The sequence below is a fragment of the Ammospiza nelsoni genome, chromosome 7 (assembly GCF_027579445.1).
Source record: "Ammospiza nelsoni isolate bAmmNel1 chromosome 7, bAmmNel1.pri, whole genome shotgun sequence".
NCBI classification, from domain to species: domain Eukaryota; kingdom Metazoa; phylum Chordata; class Aves; order Passeriformes; family Passerellidae; genus Ammospiza; species Ammospiza nelsoni.
This window is the reverse complement of record NC_080639.1, coordinates 17388805-17413366: the sequence shown is the minus strand read 5'-3', so window position 1 is coordinate 17413366 and position 24562 is coordinate 17388805. Positions and strand designations below refer to the sequence as shown.

Here is a 24562-nt window from a genome sequence, read left to right as displayed (position 1 = left end):
GGCCGCCCTCTCCGCTCAGGAAGTGGAAGGGACGTCGGAAGCGGCCGCGGGGCGGCGGGGCCGGGAGCGCGGCCGGGCGCGCATGGGGGACGCAGAGCGCCCCGCGGGGCGGGCGGCGCCGCCGGAGCCGCCGCGGCCGCCGCGCCTGAGCTGAGCGGCTCCGCCTCCGCGCGGGGGAGGCAGCGGTGGGGCCGGGAGGGGAGCGCCATCCCCGCGGCGGCCGCGGCCGCCCGTTCCCCGCGGCGGAGCAGGAGGATGCGGCCCGGCGCCGGGCTCTGAGCGATGGAGGGGGTCCTGTACAAGTGGACCAACTATCTAGCGGGTAGGCGCGGGGGCCGGGCCCGGGGGGCGGCGGTTGGGGCTCGGCTCGGCTCGGCTCCGGCCGTGATGCGCCGCTGCTGTTGCTGCTGCTGATCCTCGGGGGGTCCCGGCGTGCTGCGGCCGGCCGGAGCTGTCGATAACGCGTTGGCTGAGACATTGGTGCTCGGAGATAAGCCCCGGAGAGCAGCCGAGCGTCGCCACGGAGGCGGTCCTGGGGCGGCGGTGGCTTGGAGCCGGCTCCGGGGCCGGGCCGAGGGGGGCAGCGCTCCTCGCTCTCGCCCGGTGCGGGCGGCGGTCGGCCCGTGTCGGGCCGGGTGAACCCACTGCCCCGGCAGCCGCACGGAGCTGTGCTCGGCCCTCGCCTTCTGCCGAGACCCTCTCGCCGCCTGGATTGCGCCTTGCCGAGTTAGTCAGAGACTCTCAGCGGGACAGCGAGCGCCTGTATCCCAGCCTGGAAAGCGCATGATGAACATCAGTTTCGTTAAATGCGTTTTTGGAGACGCTGCAGACAAAAAGTTCTGCACCAAATATTAGCATTTGCCTTGCTGTCTTTGACTGATCCTCTGCTGTAATAGAGACACCATCTCCCTCTGGGGCAGGCAGAGGGCCGGCACTGGTGTCAAGGTGAAGCATTTCTCATCTGCAACTGATAGGGCTAATTGTCTCTCCCAAACAGTTCAGCATGGGATCATGCTTTATCGTGCCTCTTATTACACTGCTGTGGCAGTATCTTCTCTGCCCTCTGGTTCTTCAGCACTTCATATGCGGAATTCTGTTTCAGCATATGCAGGTTGTGAGTGTGAAGTAGTGTGAAACTTGGTTCTCAGGGATTATAAAATGTGGGCCACGTTGTGAGGATTGTATGGATGTGCTGTGAAATGAAGTGTACAGAGTGTAATCTTGAATTTTTCAGAGCAATTATGTGTCCACAGATACATAATTGCCCTTCTTGTAAAAGGGAGCAGTTGTACTGTAATTAGATAGATATTTGATGTCTTTGTCTTTTCTTCACAGTAACTATAGAGAAAATACATAGAGGAAAAGTTGTGGTTATGAGAGAATAAGCACAAAGTTGGTTCCAAAACAATGAAAGTTGTCACTTTCATGTACATTAGTGAAAACGTTGCTGTAGCAAAAGATAAATGGATAAAGGCAATGAACTCTTGTGGTGTTTGCTCCTCTTTAAGTATGTTATTAAATAAGCAAATACTCAACAGTAGCTGTGAATGCTATACATACCATGGACTGTTAGCATGCAGCTAACTTCTGCTGGAAGCCAGTAGTCCTCTAAACCAGGGAACTTCAGAACCCTTCCTTAGGCTTCCATATAACAGTAGTCTGGTTATTGAGTGGCTTTGGTCTTCAGAGTGCACAGATTGATTACTTTCTGGTGTGTTACAAGAGTAATTTTATGTTTGCCTCTTTTGTTTGCCTCTTTTATACTCTTGTTAATGTTTTATCAGCCAAATAGATTAATTTTATATACAATTTAGGAATTAGACTAAACTTTCACATTTTTGGTCTCCCTAGGTTGGCAGCCTCGGTGGTTTGTTTTAGACAATGGGATATTGTCATACTATGATTCCCAGGATGATGTTTGCAAAGGCAGCAAAGGAAGTATAAAGATGGCTGTGTGTGAAATAAAAGGTAAGAATTAATAGATTTCTGCTTGAGAAAATTTTAGCTGCCATGGAAATAGAAAAGATCACCAACCATACGTTTTTGCATCACATGTTTTTCCTCCTCTGTTTTTTGTTTACCTGTAGTCCAGTGTGTCAGCTTCATAGTTCATAGATAATAATGAATTATCACAGATATTAATAATCAATATTATTAATATTAATAATATTAATTAGCACAAATAATAATGAATTATTAATGTATGATAATAGAGTTCTGTGTTGAGATTTAGAACACACCATTTGTTACTTTTTGTTTTTAATAGTTATGTGCACATGGTTCATGCCTAAAGTTATGTCAGCTAGCTGCTTAGTTCTACTGCTTTTTCCTCTTATGAGCAGGGATAGAGACTGCATTATGAAAACCAGTGTTCCAGAAGAGCAGCAGCTGTGATCCAAAAGTGGCGATTCTTTTAAACCAGAAGTGTTTAGTCTTTTGGTTTCCTGAGTAATTTTTACTTTTGTCACTGTTAGCAGCTGCACACATGCACAGGTGATGGGTGTATTTCAGACAGTAAGTGAATGGTTTGTTCTGAAGTAAGAGTTTAGTCTGTAGAGTATTCCTAACTGTAGGTCAGCCTCCTTGGCTAATAGCAAGGTGTTTTCTAGCTTCCCATTGTTGTTGACTATGATTTTTTTCCAGATCCTCACAGGTGACTCAACTTGTGACGTGGGTACTTTCATATTAAAAAGTGGAGCTTATTTTACATGGCCCACCAAGTGGCCCAATCAATTTTTCATGTGGTAACTCCTTTTTGTTAGTGTTTCTTTAGTGTAGATGAAATCAGTGAAATGTAAAGAGGGGAGGATCACTTCTAAAATTTTTTTTCTTTTTGCCATTCCACTTGATTTTGCTTGTTATTTTGTTCTTTTGGTGAAGGGGGAGAAAGGCTGAGCAGCTTTGGGCTTTTCCTTACTTAACAGTGGTGCTTTGTGTTTTACTGTATTACTGTGGGATTATCATAAGCATTTTAAAACACTTTGAGCAGTATTTAATAAATGATTGTTACTCAGTTGAGGTTATTATTTCAATTTTTTTTTCTCTTCTATCACAAGTTCATGCAACAGACAACACAAGAATGGAGCTAATCATCCCAGGGGAGCAGCATTTCTATATGAAAGCAGTTAATGCAGCTGAAAGGCAAAGATGGCTGGTGGCACTGGGGAGTGCCAAAGCCTGTTTAGCAGATACCAGAACAAAAAAAGAAAAAGGTATGTATGTTACCTAGAGTAACTAGTTACTAGATAACACTTCTTCCAATAATCATAGTATAAATGTTTTGGTGCAAAGTCTTTTAATATAAATTGTAATTATTTGTAGTCGTCACTATGGTAAATTCCCCCTCAGTGTTAGAGTTAGAAGTCACCTGCATTGATCTCTTGTATCTGAAGAAGCTGAAATGCTACAAGGTGTTGTTGTCACTAGAATAAACATATTGTTTGTCGTTGTTGTGAAGACATTTAATTTCTGATGTTATATTAACTCTTTATAGTAACTATTACTTTTTCCATAATTTCTCTTGAAAGGCCTAATGTAGCTGTTTCCAGCCATTCTGGTGGGTGACATAAGTTTTATCCATTATTTTTTTCAACATTACATAGCAGCCAAGAAAGATTTCAACTTTATTTTTCCTGATAATGTGTCTTTTTCATAATAGCAATTAAATTAGCACCAGTTATCCAAAAGTATTGTTTGCTTCAAGTGTAATTCTTAATTCATTGCAGAATCCAGTTTTCCTCAAAATCAAGTGGAGGTTTAAGTGGATTTTTAAATTGATCTTTAAGTGAAAAGTGCTTAAATATTATAATGTGTATGTACATTGTATGCAATAAATTGATATTTCCATTTTTTTCCATAGAAATAAGTGAGACCAATGAATCTCTTAAAACCAAAATGTCTGAACTTCGTCTCTACTGTGATCTTTTGATGCAGCAAGTTCATACCATACAAGAATTTGTTCACCATGATGAGACTCGCTCTCCTCCCAGCATTGAGGTGCACAATTCTAGAATTGCTTTTCCTTCCATTATATAATACACCTCACAACAAGTTACTGTTGTTGTCTTAAACCTTATTCATCTCGCCAGTGTTGATGTCAATTTTCAAATGCTTGTATGTAGGTGTACTAATAGCGATTTTCTGTGTGTAAAGTACCTGGATGGTTTAACTGTAATTGTGCCAGGTGTTAGGAACCAATTGTGTTCCTGAGCCATTGGGTTGAAAGGCCAGTAGAGCTATCATATGAGAAATACAATATTTTGTCTTGTTTTGCATCTCTGTTCAAGTAGTTGAAACAATCTTAATTTGTCCATTCTTACTTTCTTCTGTGGGATGGTATTCCATTTTCTTATCAGTGAAAGCTAGTGTTCCAGGCATTGTAAACATGCAGTGTAGATATCTGTCTCTGAATGTGCACAAGTACAATGTTAGAATGTATTCCTGCTTTTGAATGAAAGGACTGGAAACTGTGAATGACTTCATTCTTTGCACTCTTGAGCAGCATGTGAACAATGTTGTTGGTTCTTTAGTGCAAAGGTAGGGGTTGGCACTTAGTCACAACAGAGCAAGTTTTCAAGGTGAAATGGACCTGCAGCTCCTTGCTCTAGAGTGATAAAACTGTTCACACCTTCTGCTGCAATTCATTTGTTTCACTGAATGATCTTCTGATACCAGTTAGTCACTCTGAGACAAGCTTTGCAGTAAGGCATTGTTGGCTGGTACCTTAAAGAAATTCAGATGTCAGAAAGAAATTGCAATGCTGTCACATGTGTTTTCTTAAATTGGCCTTATGGTAAGGCATACATTTGATTAAAAAAATGGGAAATATAAATTCTTAGTGGTAATGAGGGAGATTAGTATGTCTGGGAGAGGTGCTGGAGGAAAGTTGTATTTGAATTTTTTTATTTTTTTCCTTGCTCATGCTTGTGCTTTCATTTACTTTCAGAACATGAATGAAGCCTCTTCCTTGCTTAGTGCCACATGTAATACATTTATCACAACACTTGAAGAATGTGTGAAGATTGCTAATGCCAAGTTTAAGCCAGAAATGTTCCAGCTGCCTCACCCTGATCCCTTGGTTTCTCCTGTGTCACCATCACCTATTCAAATGGTTTTGACATTTTGAAATATTATCTTTTCTAAGTGTCATCCTGGTGGTTAGACTGGGGGGAGGAGTGGCAGAACGCTGTGCTATTGTAACATGCTATGATGTCCACAGTTGAAATCTTGACTGAGTTATAAGTCAGTACTGGTCCCAAATATAAATCAGTTTTCTGTTCTCAGTCTTTTGCTTTGCAGTTTGCTAGCCTTTACATCATCAGAGTAGTTTATCATACATGTCAAGGCCCTGTAATGAGGTATCTCATAAATTAATGAGGTTTAACTTTTCCTCAGTTCAACTGTTTGGTTTTTTTAGAGTACTAACTATACACGGATATAAAAATTACATAACTTCACCTCTTGCTCAAGTGGTTTGTGACTTGAAGCACTTTAGCAAGATAGCATATGTTTCAGTGTATGTAATTTAACATGTTTTTATTAATATATCATTTCCTTATTTAACAAAAAGATATATCGTGATAAAGATATTACTTGCAAAACTATTCACTATTAATTAATTCCCTTAGAGGAACAATGTATGGGGAATCAAATGCTTTCTCAGTTCTGTGTATGTATTCCAAGATGAGCTGTATTGTGCAATATTGTTGTGGGAATCTCTTTCTTTCCATATGGATCTCTCATCTCTTTATCTTCAATCACTTTACTTACAAAGCTGATCATTATGATTTAAAATAGTAACTTTCTTTGATATACATAGAGATTTGACAGTAATAGCAGAGAAACCACAAGGAATCAAGAGGCATAATTTGGCTTTATTGTGTAATGAGGAATTTGAACTTCCATTTGGTAAAGGAAAAATGTCTTGATACTTCTGTATATCATAGCAATTAACAATGGCTTCAGCTTCAGGGAAAGAGGGAATGAATTCTACAGACAGGAGGTAGCATCTTTTTGTAGTAAACTATTTCCTGTGTGAATGTGTAAAACTTTTAATATTGATGGCAATCCATCTATTTTCATATAGTTTAATCAGATTTTTAACTGAGAGTGGTTGCTTTTTTAAAAAACATATTGCAGTCTCTCTTTGTAAAGACTGTAAATAAAGCAAGGTGTAATGTAGATATCCATATCATTCTTCTGAGTAGCTTGTGACATTTTTGGTGTTGTTTGTTCTTTGGAATTTTTTTTTCCCCTAGATGAAGCGTTCCATTAGCCACCCTGGTCCTTGCTATTCAGAAAGGTAATTTTCTGTTTCCTTAAGTTTTTTTCTTGTGTCTCAAAAGACCTCCCTGAACTTGCTAGCATTAAAATCAAAATATGAGATTAATTGTTTGCGTGGAGAAAAAATTAAAAATGATAAATTGATCTAATTTTAAAAACAAAAGGTGCAGATTATTAGCTACTGGTGGCAGCTGCTATTTTTAATACAGTACCAAAATTTCATCATGCTTGAAGCTTTATGTGAATGGCTTGTTTTGGCAAGTTCATGAAATTAGAGCTTGAAATGCTAACATTATTTTTCAGTCAGTATTTCAGTTTCTGAAATTATTTCCTTCATTTTTATTTCCACTTTCAGGCTTTGTAGTTGTGAAACTAAGATTGTTGACTGTCCTTTTTTTAGTCTGCTATGGTAGACTAGCAAAAAAGCATTAATGCTGACAATTTAATCTGAGCGCCAAAGTTATTTCCAATTTAAAGTATATAAAATTGATTGGGTGGGAAATAACCAAAATTATTTCAAATTTAAAGTATATAAAATTTGTGTGGGTTGTTACAGATTTTCCTTGCTAATAGATCTCACTTCCTTTGTAGGATTAGTCACTCTGTAAAAGAACCAGGTTCATCTCTTCACCGATTTTCTCAGCGGCGCAGAAGAACATACTCGGATACAGAATCGTACAGTGATACACCTTCTGAAGAGTCTCAGAGTAAGTTTGAAAGGGAGGGAGTTTTTGTATCTTTCAGTACAATTTACTTCCTTGTTTAGAGCAGCACTGACATTGGCATGAGGAAAAATGTTTTATTTGTAAGATTCCTATATTATAAATCAGAGCACTTGTATAGTTTGTTACCTGGTTGACTTGGGCTGGCTTCTGTTGATATTACAAATGATCTTGCAGATGGAGTAGTTATATTGAGAACAGTGGGATTACTGGCAAGATAAAATTAGGACTTATCTAGAAAAGGGATGTTTGTTCACATGAATGGTTATATGGTAAGTGATGTGGAATATTGCTGTTTTTCACCTGTTATTGTCACAAAAAATTACCTTTTTTTGACTTCTGTGAATTGCAGGGATAGTTCACTCAGTGCATTGTGGAAAGGTTGTTCATTTCAGTGGCTTCTTGCCTTTTGTAGAGAACAGCACAGCTCTGAAGGCACACATCCTTGCCAATAATAAAGGTCATTATCAGAATTTAGTCCCTGATTTGATGGGCTGACTTAGTGGTCAGTTCTTCGCTGGTTTTTCGTTCTGAATGTTGCTGGCATTTTGACTCCATTATAACTCCTCTCTAGCAGACTTTAACTTGACTTCTGATTGATTATATTTAGGAAATTACAAATACAATAATTGACAGATTGGATGATACTTTTGGGGATTGAAAATTAAATACTTAATTGATCTCTTTATAGGATCTGCCCATTGTTCTAGAGGTGCTGTCAATGGAGATCTGGTATCATCAACCATTCCTGAAGAAAGTAAATCAGTGTCAAAGGAGAGACCTGAACCGGAAGAGACTCTTACATCCTTTTCCTCCTGAAGCAACTGAAAGTATTAAATTTTCTATAAATAATGCTATGCAAAAGCTGCTGTAATTATACTGTTGTTATAGGAAGTAGTTATTTCCCTTTTTAGAAGGATTTCTCTGCACTTTATAGAATAACGTAAATACTATCTTTGAAGTGTATTTTATCTTTATATAGTTTATTTGCAAGAGTATTTTCCTAATATTTCACAGTTTGAATGTGCATTTTTTGGAACAAATGATGGCTTTAACAGATAAGCATCCACATTTGTAAATGCAGCTCTTTTTAAAAAAAAGTGTGGAGGTCTGACTGATATGTTAGTAAACAAGCATTATAAAATTCAGCAAAAAGTTTTCATTTTTTTTGAGAAAATGCAACTTGTGCCATGGGCCTCTTGGTCATTTGTACCAGGTCATCCACCTGGAGCTGTGATTAGCCCCACAATGGCTTTTTTTTGCCAGTGTAAGGGCTGTGGGAATGGGCACTAATGGCTCTGCTCCAGCAGCTTGGCAGTAATTGACATTGCTGCCTTTAAAAACACAAGGATATACATAATCCAGTCCTTATTTTTAGGCAATGAAAGTAGAAATATTTAGTGTATTTTTCTAAACAAATGTATAAAAATAACTTAATATGAAGTATTTGTACCAAACATGGGATATTTAATAGTTTTTATTTATTTATTCTTTTTTGCATCAAAAATTTCTACCTACTTTCACTACTAAAGGTCTAAAGATCTACTGAAAGCTTCAAAATGTGCATAAATTGTTTCTGGGGTGTGTAGCATCACAAATAATTAATACAGTGCTGTTAAGATTTACTCTGCTTACTTAAGATGTTTTTTTAGCAAAGTGTGATAAAAACAAGAGCTGAAATGTTAGACCGTTCTAAGCTGCTGTAGTAATGAATATTTGTATCTATATATGTTTTATTTATGACTTATTTATACAAAAGGGAGGGTCTGTTTTTGCAACTCCTTTATATCATTTGAGGATGGTATACACCAGAAGATGGATTCTGCTCTCAGTTACATCAGTGTAAATTTGCATTAACTGTAAGTGAGGTCAGAGTCTGACTCTCTTAATAATTAATGAGTAGTATAGTACAATAGTGCCTACTAGCACCTTGGTCAAGAAGGTTGTTAATATTAGCGTTGTAAGCTTTTGGGGATTTTTGGGGTGTTTGTTTAGGGATGAACTTGGTCTATGAAGTCTTAGCTGTAGAGTACTTGAAGCAAGCCATTTACTGTTCTTGATTTACACAATTGCTAAATAAATGTACAGGGTTTTTTGTATTCAAGCACATACCAAAATCTGTTTTTATAATCAGATCTTTAATTTGGTTTAACTAGTCTTCCTTTTGTGTATATAAATGATTTGAAGCAGGCTGGAAAGAACAGATGGGAATACGAGCTTTCCTTATGAATTTTTGGAATATTGATTTATGTAAATCAAAACAGGTCCAAATATTGAGGAAAAACATATGAGCTGTTGGCCTTATATAAATGTCAGGTTCAAGTGGAATGGAATGGTTTGTAAAAGGGGTTTGTGGATACCCGCTCAGAGCTGTCATTAGTGCTCAGTTCTGTCAGTTTTCATGCAAACTGGCATATGCATATCAGCCACAGACATGCTTGTACATTTTTTTTTCTGAATGTTTGCTTTAATGTATTCTGTATGACACGACAAATGTAAAAATAAGTATTAAAGATGTTCAGAGAAGTAAACTACATACTGCAATGAGAGTGTTGTCTCGAATAATACACTGTCAGAAGTGCTTTTTGAAACTTCACTGAGGTTTCTGCCAGCTTCTGCAATGTTAATTATATGTCACAATGACAGATACCTTTTTCTGCTTCCACCTACTATGAAGAAAAGAGGCTGCACTCCATGTTGTGGAAAAACAAAGTGAGACTGATCAGTGAATGTAGTAGTAAGTAATAATTTTAAATACTGCCACAAGACAAAAGTTGTGATCACATCCAAGCACAAAATTTGCATGTAATTGCTTCAGTGCTGCTTTGAGGTTTTCTAGGTCCACCAAGCCATCATTTCAGCTTTATGTTTATATGTGTCATATGTTTCTATTTAATCAGACTTTATATAGATACCTGTGCCAAACATCCTAAAATATATTTCAGTGAAATTAGTGGAGATAATATGCTGTCATACTTTTGGTAACTGGAATTAAGAAATAATTTCTGAAAATTATCTTGCTGAATCACAATGATCCATGCAAAGTAAGACTAAAAAATACCTGGCTGCTCTTACATACTTAATTTCTAAATTTATGGGAGAGCTTATCAGGAATGCCTGATTGTATCATTCTTGCTAGTGCAAAATGAGAGCTGAGCCTCAACAGCATAGGTCGTTGGTACTTCTAGTTTTGATCTCACGTGCTTCTGAGATCAGTCTGAAACTAGCTCAAATTTCTTCACTTAAAGAATATAAGCATGGGACATATATTTAGATGAAAAGCAGTAACTTCAGTTATATCTCCAAAGTTCCTAACATCAGATAATAAGAAATAGAATGCTTAGAAATTACCAGCTTCAATTATAAGGAATTAATGGTAAGGCATTCAGTGATTTGGAGAGCTATGACTACTGAGATTTCAGTGTTCAGGGGCTTTTAAAATACTGTAAATTAATGTTATGTCTTTCAACTTAGTAATTCAGCTTCACTTTTTAAACTTTTTTTCCTCAGAGAAATCAGTCTTTGAGATAGGAATACTTCAGTGGTTGCTTCTGTAAAAAATGTTACACCTTACTTAAAAATTGAAATCACACCTATTTGATTTTGTTAAGATCATTTTCACAGATTATCAACTTGAGTTTTGCTACACCCCATCACTGAATATTCTGGTGTAAGCTGTTTTTCCTGTTGGTGCAAATTAGAAACTTTTAAAAGGGGTGTGATACCTTAATAAAGGAAATTTCTATGTCTGAAAACCAGCTAAAATGCAATAAAATTAATCTCTCAGTGTTATTATTACTCTCCACCATTAAAATTATTTTTCTCAACCTGCCACAAGTAATATGTTAGTGGAAAATACATAGCTTTATAGAAGGATTTATACAGCAGCTCACAGAGCTTTGTTAAAATGTTTTTCCTTATGCATCAGCGCTCAGGAAACATGAGTGCCAAAGGCTTTCATACACTATATCAGTGGTGAGATATTTTCATAAATTTGGTCCTATAGCACAATAGATCTGATCTGTCTATCTAAGAGAGCAAATGTCAGCTTATATAGTTAGAAATCCCAGTATTTGACCTGGATATAATAAGTAAATAATTCAAAATGTTTGTCTTTTCACCCAGAGATTGCTTAATCTGTTGTCTTGAAAAATGTTATTCTTAGGGATGTGTTCTGTGCTATGGAATATTGAAGCTTTGGGTTGTGACTTCTGCAATGTCACTCTAGGTTAGCATTTGCTTAGCAGTCTTGTGGAAAAACACTGGCTCAGCTGGTCGGCCTGCAACATTATCTATTCAAGCTGTGTTTCAGCAAAGCCCCTAAGTATTTTAAATCCTATTTTTAGACATGAGTGACTCATCTGCTGAAAGTGCTTGCTTTTAAGTGCTGTGCAGAGTTGGGCCAGAGAGGTGCTGGCAGGATGAACTGGCTAACACCATCACACACAACAACACACAGTGTGTTTCCTCTTCATTGACTGAGTGTTTTGAGACTCAGTAGAGGCCATGTGAGATTGAGTTTCCAGTAGCCTTTGTGTAGAAGGGGCCATGGTTAAATCTGCAGATGCTGTCTATCACTTACCTCTTTCTGCTGAGATAATTAAATATCTAGTGTGTTTTTAGTGTTAGCTTTATTATGTGCCTGTGTACACAAGTTACTTGTTAGCTAAACAAGACTGTACCTATGCATTTTTTTCTTGTGTTGAGTTTGTTGGTTGGAGTGTTTTTAAACATCTAAAGAAATGAGAATTAGAAACTTTCTTCAGTTGTTTTTTTTTTTTCTTTGAATGATTTAAAGATTAAAATAAACAGCCTTTTAAACCTAATATTTTTATGCTTTTCTCCCTAAGGAAGAAATAACATGCCCTCTTAAATACTTTAATACTTACAATTATTGCTTCCATCACTTCAAAAAATTTGGATTTAGTCCTGACCCAGAGCTTAGCTTTTCTGAAATCCTTGTTTTTACATTAGTCCTTGTTTTGTCCCTAGTTTTTAGCTTTCCTGCATAATCGGGATAGGGTTATAGCAAAGTATAAAAAAAAGATTCTTTTTGGAATAGGTTTTTAAACATTTTATCTGCTCTGTTTCTTCTGATGAACTTGAGTTTGTGGTGGTGTTTTTTTTTTAGTGTTAGTGGTATGTTGACAATCACAGCGATGGCATCATGTTTGCTAAGTAATGCTCTTGCTCCACTTCAGAGAATTTTACAGCTCCTGAAGTGTTGCATTTCTGTGAATGTGTTTGCTCTCAAGCTTTTTCTACAGAGTGAATTCTAGAAGCAGACTTGCTCCTTTGACCTTGATACTCTTTTCCCAAAGATAACATATCCCAACCCCTCCCACAGCTCCCCAAATGTGAAGACAGGCTTTGCTGTGACAGATAAGTCAGCTGACTTGTGGGATGAAGAATTGATTAATCACCCACTGCAGGTGACAACTTGTTGGTCCAGGCAATTAGGGCCAACTAGTCTGTACACGTTGAAGCTGCCAAAAAACCAAGACGGTGTAGAGGAAAGCCTGGAAATAACAGAAGGGTAAGAACAGCAGGGTAAGAATGATTAGGCGTGTGCTAGAATTTATCCTTTGTCAATAAGGAACCTATGAAGAACATTTGTTTTGAAGTAACTTTCCAAGGCTGGCTGGTGGATAGGCTGTTTCTAACAGATGGCTGGATTGTCAACAGTTAACTCCCTGGTTTACATTGGAGAACTGCATTTCTGTCTCCTCTTTTGTTTCAGCAACTCTTTTTCTGTAGTGTAGTACAGGAACTGTAAAAGCAGCATAATAAATAAAGAAGGAGTCACAGACTTTATGGTGCAGAAAGCATGCTTTATTTCAAATGAACAATTCTATCTCAAGGAGGTTCAACAGCTACTAAGCTCTAATACTACATTAGGAGAACTAAAGCAAATTGAAGTGCAGACTGGTATTTGATGTTGTAGCAACAGTTTGTTTTCAAACTGTGGTTCATTGCTTAGTTGCCTGGAAGTGACTACTGGGTGTCTAATACTACCACACAAACTCACTCACTGCACCCTAAGAACCTCTGAGATGGGGTACTGCTGCTGCACTTGAATACCTAAATAGCTTTGTTGATTAAGGGGATGGCCAGGTGATGTTTCTTTTTTAAAAGCTATTCAGGCAGTCAATATGTCAGAAACAGTACACAGTGGGTGAACAAAGTGCTGGCCGCTTGCACTTTGTCCAGAAATTGTCAGTCAGGTAGGACAATTATGACATAATCAGATGCAATGTAAAACATTAAAGCAATGCTTACAGGAGGGTAATTGCAAGCATCACCAATGCCTTACATTTCTGATTCAACATAAATATTTGTGCACGTATGAAATACTGTGCACAGTATCATGTCTTAGGTGTAGGTAATCTTCAACAGGGAGCCTCTCTACCTGTTGAGGCATTCTTAGACATCAACAATGAGTTGAGGCGCAAAAATTAGTTAAATGTTGAGCTGGGTAGTCGTTTGCTAGGAAACTTTCCCCTGCCAACTGTTAGTTCCAAAAGTTACGTTTCAAAATGTCATAAAATAAACAGTACAAAACTTCATAACCGTTAACTTCGGCTATATACAGTATGTACATGTCAGTGAAAAAAGTGGTTTAAATTCTTAGGTCAATAATGACTATAAGTCATAATGTATAGATCTGGACTTTGTCTCGTTCAGGTAGGTAAAAAAATATTTTTCTTTTATATTTACATATCAGATATTTCAGTCCGTATATGAATCACTTGTAAAAAATACAAGTGTAAATAATACAGATTAAGCTCTCTAAGGTGATCGGATATTTATATTCACAGTGGCAGAATCGGTACCAAATTCATTCCCTAAATTCAGAGTATAAAGTCCACCGTCGTTCTTCTGGACATCCATGATGATCAGGGTGGTTAGATCTTCACTGGTTTCGATGTGGAATCTGCCTTGCTGCTCCTGACTGGTAATTTTTCTCCCTCTGCAGTACCATGTTATTTCAGGAGCAGGTTCACCCGAAAAGGCACAGGATAGTGTGAGAACTTTTCCTTCTTCAATGCTGATATCAGATGGGAGAGCTTCGATTTTGGGTGGTACTCCTTTATAAAATAGGGGAAGAAATACCAAGTTAGTCTGTTTTCACTAAGCCATGAAGCAGCTTTACTCTGAGGACTACTTCAGGATAGCTGAAGCACTAACTCTACCAATAATTGTAATGCTCACCTCTCAGACCTGATTTAAGCATTTTACTAGTTGAACTCTCCAGTTGAGCCATGCTAGATTTCCCCATAATACTGCTGGAGCTCATCTCTACAAAGGATTCTTTCATGGAGGACATGCTTTTGGCAGACATGCTTTCAAATTTCATTTCAGTCATGCTGCTACTGCTGAAACTGCTGAATGAAGCCTCTTGTTTAGAAGAAGCCATTTGAAAGGACTGAGAAGAAAAACTTTCGTGCATGCTTGCGTCGCCACTGGTCTTCAATACTACCTCTTTCGGAGGTTCTTCAACTAGAGCTGAGGAGCATTGCAAACATAGAAGGAAAAAGCAACAACATCACATTAACTAACAAAGTCATGCAGTTCTGTATGGTTAATTTTACAGAAATGAAGAAAAGCATAGTTTGCTTTCAATGGAAAACTGCAGTGGAGTATACACTTGTTTACAATCATTTGAGTCAAGATATCGAAATCACAAACAGTAATTTAGAAATTAAAAAATAGGCAAAAACTTACAGTATGTATGAGCTTCAAGGAAAACCATACATACTTAAGAAAAAACAGGTCATCACACAGTGTTTCTTATTAGAACCATGACTAGAATTAGACACTGAGAAATTAATTGTGTGTGCTCAGTTGATATTTGTAGAAGCTGTGAAACGTTTTTAAGCTCTTAAAAACACAGAATAGTAAAATCTGTATTTCACTGCATTGTTTTGTAGCTGTAAAGGGCAACAGGAAAGCTCAGTCACTGCAGCTTTGCTTTAAACCCACACACAGTCATGCAAGCAAATCACAACCACACCTTGATGCTAGGAACTGGGATATGGTATAGCTAATAAAATAGTAAACCCAGTTCTATTAAATTGCCATAAAAATCTTTAACTGTGGAATGACTTCATTTTATTGTAACAGATTTTTTTAGTAAATAGATTTTTTTTCATTTTAGAAGAAGGAATAATTGCCAGCACCAAGGTCTTAACACACTCATCCTAGAACAAATGCTCATAGCTTTCTTTTACCATGCACCTCTTGATGTAATAGAGCACCTCTGTGCTACTCAGGGTGTTAAAAAGATTTCTAATGCTGTTTTAGGGCTGTATATGTAATATTTAAAAAAAAGTTGAACATCTTAAAATACTGAAATCAACACTGCCAGTGGATTTTATTGTAAGTCATTTCAGTAGACACACCACAGCAAAAAGTTGTGACTATTCTGAACACAAGATCTGAAGAGCAAACTTACGGAGTACAGTCAAAGATGCTGTAGCAGAACACTGCCCATGATAATTTTTTGCCTTGACTGTGTATTTTCCAGTGTCACTCACTGTGGCATTTCGAATCTCAAGAGAATATATATTTTTAGAGCGAGATACTCTGAGATGCGATGAAACTGCAATCTAAGGAGGGGAACAAAAATGGTTTCATTAAGATAAATTTTATGAATAATTCTATTTTTTCAAGTAAACATATTAAATGATTACTTACAGGTTGATTATTCTTTAACCACTCAACTTCAGGAGAAGGCTCCCCAGAGACTTCACAGGTGAACAACACGTCTTGTCCTTCATTGACATTTTGAGACTTCGGCTGCACAATGAATGCTGGTTCACTGGAGCGCTCTTTAGAAAGGGTCACAACATACTGGCATTTAATAATGCCTTCATCAGTTTTACCCTCACAGGTGAGTATACCTTCATCCTTATTACTGGCCTTTTTGATAGTTAGCGTGTGATCAGTTCCAGAAACGCCATATCTGTAATCATCTGAATTTCTCAGCTCCATTCCATTCAGCACCCATTTTACTTCAGAGGCACCAGGAATGTTGGCCTTCACTGTCACTTTTTGCCCTTCAGACATTGTCATTTTGGTTGAAGAAGCTGTAATTTCTGCTTTCATTTGTCTGACATCTTCTGTAACAACTGACTTTTTAATGACTTCTTGAACTGCAGATTTCTCTTCAGTTGCCACTACTGATTTCTTCTGGCTAGAAACCATAAATAACTCATCTTCTTTCTGAACTGTTTTATGAGATTCAGTTGCACCTCTTACCTGGGAATAGATATTTTTAAATACTTGGCCAGTAAACTGGAAGTTAGTTTTTGAAACACCTCCTTCCCCAATAATTTCACAGGTATATTCTCCTTTATCAGATTCCATGAGCTCTTGGATTTTGAGCTCATAAGTGCCATCTGCTGCATAATGAAACTTGAAATGGTGGTCTTCTTTCAGTTTTTTACCATCCTTATACCAAGCCACTTCTCTGACACTTAAAACATTGCTTTCAACTGCACAGGATAACTTTACTTTATCTCCAAGAGTTTCTGCTTTCAGATGTTGTTTAATCTTTGGTGGAGAAGCAGTTGGTAACTGTACTTTCTCTGTTACCATTTTGTCTGCGGGTGGTGACTTAGCTTTTGGGGGACTGCTGATGGGTTCAGGAGATTTCACTCGTTTAGGAGACTTAACTGGCTCTGGTGACTTTACACGAGGCTCAGGAGATTTTATCCTTGGAGGTGATGTAATTGTTTTTTCAGGAATTTTTGTTCTTTGAATGGTCAAAGTAAAGTGGGCTTCCTGTCTTCCTTCGGAGTTTTCCACCACAACAGTGTAACTTCCTTCATCTGATATCTGGACGGAAGAAATTTCAAAGGTAGACTTGTACTGTGTTCGTGTTACCTGGAAGCGCCTTGAAGAAACAATAGGCTGACCTGCACGGAGCCATGTTATTGTTGGTGCTGGTTCACCATCAACATCACAGGAAAATCTTGCAGTCTCCCCTTCAGAAACTGTGATTGACCGTGGCTTTGTAAGGATTGTTGCTGGCAGAGTGCTTTTAAATGCTTTGTGTGAAGTCCTTTCTTCCAGTGATTTTCTTTCAGCTGCAGTGACTTTTTCTTCAGAAGCAGCATAGTGTTCATAAGATAAAAGTGATTCTCTTGTTGATGACACTTCTGATTTGACCTCTCTTACTGAGGAACTTGCTTCTGTTTCAGATGCTTTCTTAAACGAGGAGATTGCATATGCTTCTGTTTTTGTCAAGTCAGGCAAAATTGACCTTGGTACTTCTTCATCTCTCCTCTGGGAAGAGTATGTAGTGTAATCTCCTCCAGTAACATCTAGTGTTGCATAATCAGAGCATTCCCCTTTGTAGTTTGTGCATACAGCTCGGTATGTTCCACTGTCATCAATGTGGCAGTCGAGAATCTCCAGAGTTAATACACCACTGGTATTGGTGAAGTGTATCTTACTGCTCTCTTGCAGCTCAATACCATTGTGGTACCACTTCACTTCGGCGGTTGGTTTTGACTGGACATTGAGAATGAACCTGGTATTATGGCCACACGGCACCCGGTGTGAGCGCATCCTCAGCGTAATGCGAGGAGCGTGGTCTAGGGTGAAAGGCTGCTGAGTCAGAACTTCATATTTCCTTTCCATCGTTTTTTGAGTTTTCAGAGCAGATTTCATGGACTCGTATCTAGAAAATATATCAAATCTTGCCATCCTCTCAAACCGGGAGAGAGATCTTTCACTACCAACTGGGCTAGGTGAGCGTGGTCGAGTTCTCTCTGGTGTTGGGGATCTTCTCTCACTTTCTTCAGGAGGCCGTGAGCGAGGTCGAATTAATTCAGATACAGGACGCATCAACTCAATGTAAGTTGGAGACAGGGATCTTCTTCTCCTTAGTAATTTAGAGGAGGGTGAAAATTCCCTGCGAGCATATTGCACCATTTCTATTTCTTCTTCTTCTTCTGATGTGATCTCCATTATTTCTCTTTCCCTCCTTCTCCTGAGTCTACTCTTTTCTTCCTCTGCCATATATTTAAGCTCACTCCTGTACCCAGAGAGTCGCTGATCAGTGCCAACAGGCCGGAGCAATTCTTCATCCTCCCGCTCATCCATTATTCTTTGCTTTTGTTTAGGTGGTCTGTAGGCAGCCCTGTCGTGACGTTGACGAAGCTCTGCATAGCTTGCACTTGTCTCAGCTTTAGTTGGAATGTGATAGCTTGAATACCTCAGCTCTCTTTTACTTTCTTCCTCTGAACTGACCTGTGTTCCTGCAGTAGAATATCGAAGGGCAGACAGTTCAAAGCGCGGGGGGCTTCTACTTGGTGGGGAAGCAGAAAAGCCCAACTCCAGCTCCTCTTCAAGGCGCAGTCTTTCCTCTTCCGTTCTCTTCATGGCAAGGTAGTCATCTATCGGCATGAGCAATTCCTCATCAGACAAGTCACCAAGCGAGCGCCTTCTTGGTCTATAGTGATATTCATACTCTGGAGATGGGGTATGCCGGCGTGCTGGTCTCACAATTTCAAGATCGTCTTGTGTCAGCTTTGGTATGCGCCATTTAGGCTTGTACTGATCAGAAATGCGAGGCAGCGGCATCACATAGAATTGCTCCCACCTGGAAAGACGTATGCGTTTCTGGCGTTTCTGAACAGTCCTCTCAAGTTTTCCTGGCATTTCATACTGGTCTCGCAGCCTCTTGTACCACTTCATGTCTGACAGAGGCACAAAGTGTTTAATTTGCTGATCTTCCTCAAGAGCAGCATGTTTGCGAGGCTCTGGGATCTCATATGGCATACGAAGTCTCCTTTCCTCCTTCTCCTTCTTTTCTTCTTTCTGAACTTCATATTCACCTTTAACGGTCTTTGTGCTAACAGCTGGTTTATATAAGATAGCAGCTTCTCTGAGAGCCTCTTGTGCAGTTTGTGTCAATGGAACAGCTTCAACCCCAGAAAGGATTTCTGCCATTCGTAAGGTCTTGTCAATTTGCCTCTGTACATGTTTCTCCCGCTCTTCTTCTGTCTTGTACTCACGCTTGACGTATTTCAAGCGTTCAACTTTTAGATAAGCTTGACAGCTTGTAGATCCAGCACTGTTTGTAGCAGTTACTCTGTAGTAGCCACTGTCTTCTGGTAAAGTATCTCTGATGTGCAAAGCATAGTAATCTAAACCTTCATGAATTATATCAAAGTTGGGACCAAAGGATAGAGGTTGACCATCTTTCTCCCATGTCAACGTTGGTTTTGGCACACCAGATACCCTGATCTCAAAACTGACATTTTGCCCTTCTTGACATTCAGCATTTGCCAGCAGTCTTTTAAACATTGGCCTGAGTGTGGCATCTGCTGGAGGGGGATGCGGAATCACAGTCAGCTTAGCTTTGCAGCTGTCTTCACCATATTTATTGCGTGCCACAATGCTGTATTCAGCATCATCCTCTTCAGTGACATTATTGATGACAAGTTGATAAAGACCCTTATCTGATTCGAAAGTATACTTCCTATCATCATCCCCAGGTTTGATTTTCTGGCCTGATTTGTACCATGTTACACGAGGTTCTGGGTGAACTGTTATAGTTACTCCAAACCTGACATTTTCTCCAACATAGGCAGTGCGGTTATACAAAGGCAGAGTAAATTCTGGGGGATGCTCTAATAGTCTCATAGTATCAACCCGTCGTTTCACTTTTCTAACAGTTCTGCATCTGTAGTGCTCAGAAATTTCTCTCACACCTTTAACAAAAAGTTCTGCATAAGAGCTGTCCTCACCATAATCATTCACCACCTTGCATCTGTAGGTACCATCATCTGTTTTAGAAACATCTTTGACATACATGGTTGCCACACCATCTTCATATTTGATTTCGTATTTCTCATTGCTTTCTAATTGCCTCATACCAAAGTACCATGTGACTTGTGTGGACTCATCATAGTTTTCAATCGTACATACATATTTGGCATGGCCTCCTTCTTCTGCAACATTATGCTTTATCTGCCCAGCAATAGGCCCAATGTCTATTGGGGCAACTTTAACTTTAGCCACTGTTATGCCTTTCTGGGATCTAATTGCGCCTCCACAGGAAATGCGGGCTACTGACACAACTGTGTTCCACTCCTTCTTTACTAGAGTTTGATAGTAACGCCTGTGCCTTAAGGTCTTAATAGTTTTGGTGCTGGTCTTTTCCGTCTGCTGTTTTAGCCACACATGATTAAGCGCTTCAGCAGCTGTCATCCTAGATTTTCTTTCCTTTACTAGTAGGCGATCAATGAAGTCCATGGCTTCGATGCTTATGTCTTTGAATGCTTCATCCTCAAAGCTGTATTCAGCATTTAGAATATTTTCAATAACTTGTTGGTTTGTTTCAGCAATGAAAGGGTTAAGGCCACTGAGAAGTATGTATGTTAGAGCACCAACTGACCACATGTCCGTAGCTGTGCTGACCAAGTCATGGTGATGTACTTCAGGCGCATAATATTCAGGAGAAGTGAACTGGAGTCTAAAGCTGTCTCCAGGCCTCAACTGTCTGGCCTGACCAAATTCTACAATTTTAATTACAGAGCTTCTTCTTGTGAAGTAAATAATATTGTCTGGTTTAATATCAAAATGTCCAATGCTATGACGATGTAAAAATTCTAGTGCATCACAGACCTGGCGTATGTAATTTACTATTTCTCTTTCATTAAGTTCAAATGAAGCTGTGCTAATTCTTTCAAAGATGTCAACACCAGAAATGAATTCAAAGATCATGACCAACTCTTCTAGGCTCTCGAATGACTCATGAAGATACAGGATATTTCGGTGCCTAGCAATGTTTAGGATGGAAATTTCTTTCTTTACCAAAACTTGGTCTGCACCCTTTACTTTGACAAATTTGGCTAGGTAAGTCTTTTTTGAAGCTGCCTCAACACAGCGGTGCGCAATGCCAAACTGCCCGCGTCCAAGCTCTTCTGCAATCATGTATTTGTCATAGAGCTCCTTTGTAGAATAGTGACCTGCTTTAGCTGCCGTAATTTCTCTGGTTTCATCAACTTCTTCATCATAGTTCAATACTCTGGTCTTATCTTCCTTTGTTACAATTGGATCAGTAGGTTCAGAAGGCTGACTTTGGCCAAACTTGTTCTCTGCAATTACACGGAACTGGTAGGTGGTCTTGCCAAATAGGTTCACCACTGTGTATCGTGTATCACGAGCTTGTGCAACACGAATCCATCGCTCTGCTGTTGTAGCACGTTTCTCAACAATGTAGTTTATGATCCTGCTTCCACCATCAGTAGCTGGTTCATTCCAGGTTAAGTTGACTGAATCCCTTGAAATGTCAGTTACCTTCAAACCTCTTGGTGGATCAGGCACATCAGCCACATCTAATTCAACTGTTTTTTGATCAATTCCAAATCTGTTTTTGGCACAAACAATGTAAAACCCTGCATCTTTTCTGTCAACACCATTTGGGAAAACAAGAGATGTGAATGAACGTGTAACAATGACTTGGTAGTGTCCATTAGTATCGATGAGATCTTGTCCCTTCTGCCATGTGATCACAGGGGGTGGCTTGCCACTGAATGGAATCTTGATGCTCACCACTTCCCCTCGCAGAGCGTGAACAGCTCCCATGCCTTCCAAGTTTTTGGGCAAATGAATCTTTGCAGGAACTGGAATAGAAAGAGGAAGAAAAAAACATGTAAGCAAAAGCACATGAGAAGAGCATCAACAGTCTAAATATTCAAAATTAAAATGAATTTGTCTTGATTATCAAGACCCTTCATTCACCTTCAACATCCAGAGAGGCAGTGCAAGACACAGATCCTCCTTGGTTGGTAGCTCTAACTTGATATACCGTGGCATCATCATCTGTTACATTTGTGATGACCAGCTGGTAATATCCTCCCTTGAATTCCTGTATCTTGATCTTTTCCCCATCTGGCATGATTTCTTTGCCCTGTCTGTACCACTTGACAATTGGCTTAGGATGGCCAGTGACTTTGCAGACAAATGTGGCATTAGCTTGGAATTTCACATTCAGATTCCTTAGTTCTTCCTTGAAATGTGGAGCTTTAATTGGTACATCAGATTTTGGAATGACTGGTTCAGATACCTCACTCCACTCACTTTCACCACCAAGATTTTCACATTTTACACGGAACTCGTATTCAAGACCTTCAATAAGATCTTTCACAGAGTAGACTGTTTCACGAATTTCATCTGTTGTTACAGAAATCCACTTGTTTTGTTTTTTCTCACGCTTCTCAAGATAGTAAGTTCTAATCTTTGCACCGCCATCACTTGCAGGTGGTTTCCATGAGACAACGCAAGAATCCTTTGTGACAGCACTTGCTACTGGCTGGCCAGGTTGTCCTGGTTTATCTGTAAAGAATAACAAAGTTCAAAACCTGAAGTGAGCTTGCCTTACTAATTAATTACAGGGTATGCTGGTTTTGGCTGGGGTAGAGTTAACTTTCTTCACAATGGCTACTGTGGGGCTGTTTTGGATTTGTGCTGAACACAAGGTGGATAATACAGAGATGTTTTTGTTATTGCTGAGCAGAGCCTACACAGAGACAAGGCCATTTCTTCTTTTTGCTCTGCCATGCTGGTGAGAAGTTGGGGGTGCCTGGGAAGGTGAGAGGAGACACAGCCAGGACAGGTGAGCCCAGCTGACCAAAGGGATATTCAAGATATATGACACCATGCTCAGTAATAAAAGGGGGGAAGGGTGGGACATTTGAAGTGATGGCATTTGTCTTCCCAAGCCAGTGTTACGTGTGATGGGGGCCCTGCTCTCCTGGAGATGGCTGAACACATGGGAAGCAAGGAATGAATTCCTTGTTTTGCATTGCTAGTGTAAGCAGCTTCCCCTTTTCCTATTAAATTGTCTTTATCTCAACCCAAGAGTTTTTCAGCTTTTACCCTTCTAATTCTCCCCTGATCTAAGAGGTGGGGCAGTGATCAAACAGCTGTGTGGGGCTGGGCTTAAATGAAAACACAGGAGCATAAAGGCATTCATATTTTAGGCTCTACTTACCGAATGGAGGCTTTATAAAAACTACTGATGAGACCTCCAGTGCTTCACTAATGCCGTACATATTCTGAGCAGAAACACGGAAATAATAGCCTGCATTTTCAGTTAGGTTAACAATTCTACAGGTTGTGCCTGAAATACTTGAAGACACAAGTTGCCATTCTGCTCCTTCCTTGGCTTCACGTTTCTCTATGATGTAATTGGTTATCATAACACCTCCATCATCTTCTGGTGGTTTCCAGCTTATCACCACAGAATTCTTCAGTATAGACTCTATAACAATTGGTCCTACTGGTTTATCTGGTTTATCTGTACAAGAAAAAGCACAAAATTTTTATTTGTATTTCCAGTCAATATTTGAAAAAAATATTCCACAAAATACTGAAAAGAAAATTAATTACCTTGTATTTCCACATTAAGTACAGTGTCAACTGTTCCAAATGTGTTACTGAGTTGTACTTTGTACTTCCCAGCGTGAGTCTTGTGCTGGACATTCTTAATAGCAAGATGAGTATACTGTTCTGTGTTCTCAATAGTAATTGTTTCTGATCCTCTCAAAGGCTTGTTGCCATGGAACCAAGTTATTGCTGGTACTGGCCGGCCAATATACACAACATGAAGGCGGAGGGTGCCACCTGCACCTGCATAGTATTTCTCTTTCAATGGGAAGCCAGGGTGGAACTGAGGAGGAGCCTGCAATAATAGCTTGCCACTAGTTTCAATTTCTCCAACATCATTGGTAGCCATACAAGTGTAGAGACCTTCATCCTCCTGTTCATCTGTCATTACTGTCAGCGTATGATTGCGTCCATCAGACGACATTTTGTATTTTCTGCTTTGTACCAGCTCTTTGCCAAAGCGGTACCATTTAATATCAGGCAAAGGTCTCCCAACAATCTGGCATGTCAGCTGAGCTGCCTCACCCAGTTTAGTTGTAACATCCTGCATTTCTTTTTTAATGGCAGGTGCTTCTCCAGCTGTGATAAAGAAAATAAGAAGAAAACAATGATGATTACTATGAAATTTGCCTCTATTACTGTATTACTGTAAATTAGTTTTCATTTATAACTTGATCCTCTTGAGAGACTGTCCTTTGGAATAGTCATCTTAGCAAATATCACATAAAACAAAATAGGAAGCATCTTAAATGCAGCATCATGGTTTATGACGTACCAATATTACAACAATATTACAACAGTAAATGTGACAGTGTATTTTTGCTTACATGTTAATTTAGTTTTCACTGCCATAGCAGTCCTTCGAGGTCTGCTGAGGCCAGTCTGATTTTCTGCAAAAACACGGAATTCATATTCTGTGGCCTCTAGTAAACCTCCTACTGTAAACTGCCTGTCCTTGATCCGTTCCTTATTGCATTTTTTCCAGGTGCTTTCTCCAGACTGGCGATATTCAACCCAATAGCCAAGGATCTCTTTGCCACCATCACTTTCAGGTCGTTCCCATTCTAATGTAATGCTGTCCTTGAAGATAGAAGTGATCTCAATTTCTCCAGGTTGGCTTGGTTTGTCTGAAAATTAAAATAAAGCAGAAA

At 39.3% G+C, this 24562-nt stretch overlaps 2 protein-coding genes across 5 annotated transcripts in view; one reads left to right on the top strand and one right to left on the bottom strand.

The window, feature by feature from the left end:
* The first annotated feature begins 102 nt into the window (after window positions 1-102).
* PLEKHA3 (pleckstrin homology domain containing A3) lies at window positions 103-12527 on the top strand. 4 transcript variants are annotated; one of them, XR_009418759.1, is made up of 10 exons: window positions 103-322; window positions 1852-1968; window positions 3057-3212; window positions 3860-3996; window positions 4946-5110; window positions 6258-6301; window positions 6874-6989; window positions 7696-7834; window positions 9651-9741; window positions 12352-12527. XR_009418759.1 is itself a non-coding variant. In XM_059475584.1 (9 exons), exons 1-8 carry the CDS (start codon window positions 283-285, stop codon window positions 7821-7823), a joined length of 903 nt encoding a protein of 300 aa, XP_059331567.1. In that variant the 5' UTR covers window positions 104-282; the 3' UTR covers window positions 7824-7834; window positions 12352-12517. The 4 variants fall into 4 exon arrangements, 3 of the variants coding, with proteins under 3 accessions (XP_059331567.1, XP_059331565.1, XP_059331568.1); XM_059475584.1 differs by lacking the exon at window positions 9651-9741 and having other exon boundaries at window positions 104-322; window positions 12352-12517; XM_059475582.1 differs by lacking the exons at window positions 9651-9741; window positions 12352-12527 and having other exon boundaries at window positions 110-322; window positions 7696-9548.
* Window positions 12528-12814: 287 nt separating this feature from the next.
* Window positions 12815-24562, bottom strand: part of TTN (titin) — a 238152-nt gene continuing 226404 nt past the window's right edge. Inside the window, exons 309-316 of the mRNA XM_059476507.1 lie at window positions 24239-24538; window positions 23415-23990; window positions 23017-23322; window positions 21765-22358; window positions 15702-21646; window positions 15460-15613; window positions 14217-14510; window positions 12815-14092 (exon numbers count right to left, since the gene is read on the bottom strand). Coding sequence (XP_059332490.1) covers window positions 13794-14092; window positions 14217-14510; window positions 15460-15613; window positions 15702-21646; window positions 21765-22358; window positions 23017-23322; window positions 23415-23990; window positions 24239-24538 — 8468 coding nt within the window. The 3' untranslated portion in view covers window positions 12815-13793. The remainder of the gene's footprint in view (window positions 14093-14216; window positions 14511-15459; window positions 15614-15701; window positions 21647-21764; window positions 22359-23016; window positions 23323-23414; window positions 23991-24238; window positions 24539-24562) is intronic.